At 36.2% G+C, this 6,968-nt stretch overlaps 2 protein-coding genes across 2 annotated transcripts; both read right to left on the bottom strand.

Moving 5' to 3' along the window:
* Positions 1-816: 816 nt before the first annotated feature.
* LOC134252480 (uncharacterized) lies at positions 817-3,927 on the bottom strand. Its single transcript, XM_062734969.1, has 2 exons — positions 3,659-3,927; positions 817-2,161 (listed from the first exon to the last, which is right to left on the bottom strand). Exon 2 carries the CDS (start codon positions 2,154-2,156, stop codon positions 1,062-1,064), a length of 1,095 nt encoding a protein of 364 aa, XP_062590953.1. The 5' UTR covers positions 2,157-2,161; positions 3,659-3,927; the 3' UTR covers positions 817-1,061.
* Positions 3,001-3,588, bottom strand: LOC134252484 (uncharacterized). The gene has a single exon (XM_062734973.1). The coding sequence runs from the start codon at positions 3,586-3,588 to the stop codon at positions 3,001-3,003; it is 588 nt and encodes a 195-aa protein (XP_062590957.1).
* Positions 3,928-6,968: the final 3,041 nt, after the last annotated feature.

Here is a 6,968-nt window from a genome sequence, read left to right as displayed (position 1 = left end):
CTAAGGAATTAATTACAAACACAAATTGCTTTTGCAGTATGACTTTCAGAAACCTAGACTTCCGCCGTTTACTTAACAAATGAATTGTTTGTCATTGTGAGCATGAAAATATTATTTTAAAAAATGCTTTTCATTTACGATAAGATTTTCCTTTTTTTTCAAGCGTAAAATTCCTGTAATATTCATAGTAACCAATAATCCAATACTCATTCAGCTGATTAGTCAGTTAAAATCATGCTCGTGCCACATTTGCTAATCTGACGCCCAAAAATATAGTCCCGGTTCCCAAGCAAAAATATTTGTCAAATAAGAAATTTTAATTCATGACTGCAGAAAATTGTATTATAGAGGATACTAATTTAAGTTTGAATGAATGTAAAAGAGATCGATTGATTGAAGTACATTTATACAGACATTATCAGCTGATTCTAGAGTGATGAAAACTGAAACGCAACATAACTTTTCTGTTTACCATGCCTCCACATGCCAGTCACTTCCCAGCCACATTTATGTAATACCTGCTTGTTTACATATTATTGAGATCTAAATAACCTTCCACTTTCTTCCTGGATAAAAATCACAACTCCATATTTGTGTGAATTGTCATTTATTGAAAATGACAATGAGTATTAAAGAATACAATAAATGGGGAGATCCAAAAAACCTTATACAAATATTCTTTTACATAAACAAGTAAAGTTGTATAATGATCTCCCCTGTTACATGTCAAAATAATGTACGAAATAACAGAAAAAATTGTAAAACATATATACATTACAAGCAAAAAGTTGGCGTTCAAAAATAAAAACTCTGATTTTGGTATGACACCTAAAGGGGATGACACAAATGGGTCGAAAGGAGGGTTTGGGAAAGGTCCTGCTATACGATGGAGCTCAAGGCCCTTTTGTATGTGATCTTGTATGATTTCTGGGTGATTTTGAGCTGATTTATGGTTTTTTGACAAAGACGCTGTAGGAGTGTTTTCACATCCCAGGGAAAATCCGAAACTGAAACCTTTTACCAAATAATCTCTCAATTGGTCATCATAACCCCTTAAATGGTCATTTAGTTTGTTTGCCTTTACTGGTGTTGGGAGAGGTCCTATCATGTTCAGATTTTTCTGTAGATTTACATTTAATTTTGGGGTGATTACCTCTACAGGCTTGGCAAATGTGGGTGAATGGACAGGGGGTTGACTTACATTTGTTACCTTGGTTATAGGCGAAGCAGAATCTGACCCCACCGATTCTCCCCACCTGTTTCCCACGAAAAGGCTGCCCATTAGATTGTTTTGTGGAAACAGCTAATGATTTACCACGTAGTTCCTCCACTGGCTTTTGCCATGGAAGGTCTACTGTCTCCCTTAACTTCCTGAAAGACTCATCGTATGATCGCCACGCTGAATCCCCATGAAGTTTTTGTAGCTCCCTTATGAATGACATGTACTTAAGCAGGTGGGGAGCCTCAGTGGGTTTCTGTTGTATAACGATACACGTAAAAACCAGAAACGCATCTGTCCATTGGTTGATGGACAGAGGTGTTTTAGACTTTTGACTATGTTGCAAATTTATTACCCCTGGTGTGATCAGTAAGGTCACTGGGTCTTCCTCTTGGTGCGTCAAGAGACTACGCAAATCTATAAATTCATTTGACCATATTTTTGACTTAATTTTGTTAGGTACGGTTGCACCAAGAGGAATGCCATCAGTGATTGGTATGTAATTACTTGTGTTTTTATTGGGTGCTGTGCCTGCTGGCTCACCTTCAAATATCCTAGATACCAGTTGTGACACTGTTGCTGTTGTGTCAGCTTGTGACCCTGAGGTAGCATCTTGTGTCGTTGATGTAGACGCTTGTGACCCTGCTGTAGAAGCTTGTGACCCTGATGTAGCAGGCTGTGATGACATTGAAGCTGTTGTATTAACCTGTGATATTGTCGTTGATGCAGAGGTCTGTTCCTGGTTTTTTTCTTCACCAGTCGACTGAGGTTGGTGCAAACTTTGTTGCCGTAGGATCTCTGCGGCAAGTTTTTGATAGTCAATGGGGACTTGGTCTGGTTTTGTGGCCCCCGAAGCTTGATTTGGCTTCCGACGTTTTGCGGATGGCGCATCCATACCCTGGCCGTCTGTCTGTTTGGAAGTCTTTTTCCTAGGCATGACTCCTACAAAATGACTTCACTGTTTTAATACACTATGATATGTCTTAGCTAACCTAAGATGTGCCTTATATATAATAAGGCAAACAGATATTATTTCTTCTCAGGACTTAACACATCATTCTCAGTGTGTGTCAAGTCCGATATATCATTGATAACTAATCAAACTTGGTATTTTTATCTCTACATAAATTTCAGAACCATTGGACTGCATCTGTTATTAATTACTCAACTCAGATTTATGCACCCAGATGTTTGAGATCAAAATTTATGTAAACTTTACTGCAAATAACAAAATATTATATGCATTATGCATATAACATATAGGCAACATCAATTGTGACAACCAAAGCATATTGCTTTAATTGTATGACTACCAAGTACAGTAATAAAATCAATTTTCACAGTATTCTACATCAAGTACACACCATGAATCTCTAAACATACTACTCATAGAGAGACTAATACATTTGTATGAATAAAACTAATGCACACTACTCTGCGTGTGACTCAACAAATGCACACTACTCTGCGTGTGACTCAACTAATGCACACTACTCTGCGTGTGACTCGACTAATGCACACTACTCTGCGTGTGACTCGACTAATGCACACTACTCTGCGTGTGACTCGACTAATGCACACTACTCTGCGTGTGACTCGACTAATGCACACTACTCTGCGTGTGACTAAAATAATGCATAATACTCTGCATACGCTTAAACTGAATCAGACTACTCTGCGTGAGATTATATTAATGTACACTACTCTGCGTGTGACCATACTGAATTCTGACATGTAATAGAGTTACAGATCTATAGTTAATAAAATTAAAAAACACTGGCTTATCTGGAATGGTGAAGAACTGCAATACGAATGCTGTGAATGCTGTGGAGGTATTTTTTCATGTGCCTGGATGTTCCCTCTATGTGTACACCATCACGACCAAGATAAGACAGGTCCGTCCAAAATCCACGATGTTGCCAATAATAAATGTTTTCTAGGGTAGCAGTTCCTTCCTTCAATTTATTGTTAACGTATATGACGTCTTCGTTATACCCTGGTCTGGTCGCCCATGGCTGTCGACGTAACAATTGACCCACTATAACGTTTTTGATTCCCACGCCGTCACGTAAATATTGGGCATATGAGAGTAAATCTGTCACCACTTTGTGGGGTTGTACCCGGCATAAATCGTTGCCGCCCATTTGCAGAAAGCACACATCGGGGGGAGGTTTGGGGAAATTAGTGAATTCCGCGCATTGTGCTAGACGTTGAAAGGTTAGCCCCCCTCTAGCTTGAAAGTCCACAAAATATCGTGTATTATCTAATTGTAAATTAGCATAGTTTTCATTAGCTGCGATAAATTCACCTAACCGGCGAATGTATGAATGTCCCATGAGTCGAACATGAATCTTCGCACCCTCCGCCATCGTGTTGTGGGCTTTTTGGACGGAGCTGTCGAATCCTGGATTCGTTAAAAAGTCACCAATAAGAACTTACTTCACTGTCTAGGTCTACCAGAATTCAGATAAAGCTGTTTACTGATGGTCTACTATAGGAATCTTACAATTCCACAGGAAAACATGATGATTTCTTGATTTCTTAAGTAGAAAAATTTAACGTGTTTTTGTTTTCCCTCTAAATCAGTGAAGTGGCGCTATTCTGAGACACAAGAAAATACATGCTTCTGATTGGTTAATGTACACAGGTTTGGCTAATTCCCCGATAGAAGCCAAATACACATACATATGATATGAAAACAAAAACCTGGTACTATAAAACACATGATTACATAAATGCTATTATTTGACAATAATGCTGTATTCCGTGAATAATTTACCCTATCTCGCTGAAGTCTCGCTTACTCTCGCCAGAGCCACTGCCAGAGCTACTCTGAACTCATTGGGTTTTATAATTTGCAGAACACCGAAAAATAAAAGTTTCCGAACACATTAGTAGGGGTGAAATATAAACGGACTACAATCGCGGGCACAACCCTCGACAATCTCAGAAATTCAATGTTATCAGCTTAACAATAAATTATGGTATTTTATACACATGTAGCTATTTTCCCTACTATTTTGAAAAGTGCTGGGAGCAAGTTGTGCGTAGTTGGGTTTTTTTCCCGTAAGTTTACTTTATTTCAATGCGCATAGTGAACAGTGTAAATACCGCTAAATTTAATATAATTCCCGGGCATGTGGGTGTTGCTTTTAGCACTTTTCAGGTTCAGGAATTTGTCCTAAAGAAAACACGACCGATTTCATAGTGCAAAGACATCCATATTATACTATATCGTTGAACGTGAACAGTCTTTTTATCGTACATATTTTCTATCTAATTTTAACCATGTCACGTGACAAACAGCTGATGTGCATATAATCGCTTTGGCTGGACTCGGTTGAGACTCCATTCATACAGCTGCATTAGTATAATACCCATTAAAATTAAAATTCATGCTTATAAAAAAGATAACAACATTATATTGAATTTTTCGGAATACTTTAATGATGTATTCTTATGATCATTTTACCCCAAGTTGGACTTCGTACTTAGACATGTCGTAAAATATTCAAACTGATACCAATTTACAGACAAGTTTTAAAAGTTTTTATGAATTATATATTTAACTATATTTATTTCTAAATAAAAAATCTTTCTATGTTGTATTAATGACCAACACGTGTGCAAAATTACGATATTTAAGACATAGGCCTAAGAAAGTCAACAAGTGAAATCGACATGATCGAGAGGGGAAGAATCAAGAAGACGGGATCACTCGTTTCAAAGCGGCAGAAATGCCGAATGGCACGCCATTAAAAGAGCCAACCGACAGAAATTTTATAACATTACATTTATAACAATTCCCCACGACAAAATAAAACCCAGGCTTTTTGATATCATTGACAGCTGCTTCTTCAATAAAAATGGAACTCGTAAATTTACTTACCTCGTCATTGGTCATTTGCAAAATTATTTTGTTAAAACAGATTCTGATTGCACACATAAGTACTCTGAAGTAGACATCAAGAAGATGCTTGAGTTTCTGATTAACAATATCTATGTGGTTTTTGGAGACCAGGTATTCCAACAATCTATTGGAATTCCCATGGGTACAAATTGCGCTCCGTTATTAGCAGACTTATTTTCATTTTCATATGAAGCAGAATTTATGCAAAATCTTATGCGTGAAAAGAAGAAAACACTTGATTTGGCCTTCAACTCGACATTTAGATATATCGACGACGTATTGTCAATTAATAATGATAATTTCCAATCCTACGTCAATACGATATATCCCGGTGAGCTTGAGATAAAAGATACCACAGAGTCCGACACTTCTGATTCATATTTGGACATTTTACTTGAAAGAGACACTAATGGTAATCTAACAACCAAGCTATATGATAAACGTGATGACTTTAACTTTTCTATCGTCAACTTCCCTTACTTATGCAGCAATATACCTTAATCACCTGCATACGGAGTATATATATATTTCAATTGATCCGATACGGAAGAGCATGCTCTACGTATGAACAATTTCTTAAACGAGGTTAATTATTGACAAGCAAGTTGATGAAACAAGAATATCAGCAGTCTCGTTTAACAGGTCTGGACGATTTCTAAATATGGAAGTCAAGAACGGTAATCGAAAGTTGCTATAAATGTACATCAAGTACACGTAATTATTTTTCTGTCCAATCAGACAACAGCATTTTTACACACCCCAAAACATATTCTAAAAGAACAAAAAGATAACACGTGCTTTTGTTTTTTTCCTCAAAAAGATTTTTTTAACAAAAAATATGTAGAAGTAAGATGAAAACTTTTGAAGAATAAGGTATTCCCCACATTTTTACCGTGAACAACCTTGACATTTTTATCTCGGTAAAGAAAAAATAATAATGCACGATAAAATGTAATCGTTTACAGAGGTATAAATCGCACCAGCAAGTTTTTATCAAGTTTCATTAGAACATTTACCAGAATATACTATATGATGGTAAATATAATTTTGCTTAGCCGTCCGATTTTCATCGATAATGTTTAAATTCCATGAGTATAGATCAACTCACACAAATGTTTATCGTATGGAGTATACACATATAGTTTTGCATTATCACGGGTTTCATGAGCGCCGAATACTTAGCTAAGCAGACTTTAAATGGGCATAAGGAAAGGCGTTTAACGTGGAGAAAAGAGAATCCTGTACATGTAATTATACATGAATGCGTTTTATCCCAATATCTTACCTCACATATCAGAAACTGCATGGACTACTAGTATTCTGTAATAAACACTCAAAAATAATTTAGACTGTTAATATCTTTTCGATAAGATTTTTTGTCAGGCTCTAAAAACTGAAAATTTACCGTATTTATATCATTTTTTTAACGTAAGTAAACTTTTGGGATTGCTAACTCCCATAGACAGATTTTATTTATCCCACATAAAACGTATTCCAAGCTTTCAAGTCGTGTTTATTCACGGTAGAATTGTCATAAATATCATATTATTCCCAAATGCGCATAAAGTTTACAAAAAGTTTGTTCTAAAAAAATCTTTTGGGCAAAAAACTTAAAAACCACGTGTTTTATTTATTCTCTCATGGGTTTGTTTAAATGCTGTATATGATTGGTCAGAAGGATTAGCACCTTGTTTATTCTGTGTATTAATAACAATTCACGGTTATCGTTCTTGACTTCCTTATTTAGAAATCGTCCAGACCTGTTTAAAGTCATCATTTCGTAAGTTCTATGGACTATACAATGACTTTGTCAGCAAGTACAATTTATCATTGAGTCAA

This window comes from Saccostrea cucullata, unplaced genomic scaffold (assembly GCF_032062105.1).
Source record: "Saccostrea cucullata isolate Sc308-1 unplaced genomic scaffold, CSIRO_AGI_Scuc_v1 ctg1541, whole genome shotgun sequence".
Lineage (NCBI taxonomy): Eukaryota > Metazoa > Mollusca > Bivalvia > Ostreida > Ostreidae > Saccostrea > Saccostrea cuccullata.
The sequence above is the reverse complement of the archived record's forward strand: the minus strand, read 5'-3'. Positions and strand labels throughout refer to the sequence as shown.

What these genes read in the sequence shown, in the direction of transcription:
- LOC134252480 (XM_062734969.1), bottom strand. Translation starts at nt 2,156, where the DNA reads ATGCCTAGGAAAAAGACTTCCAAACAGACAGACGGCCAGGGTATGGAT.
- LOC134252484 (XM_062734973.1), bottom strand. Translation starts at nt 3,588, where the DNA reads ATGGCGGAGGGTGCGAAGATTCATGTTCGACTCATGGGACATTCATAC.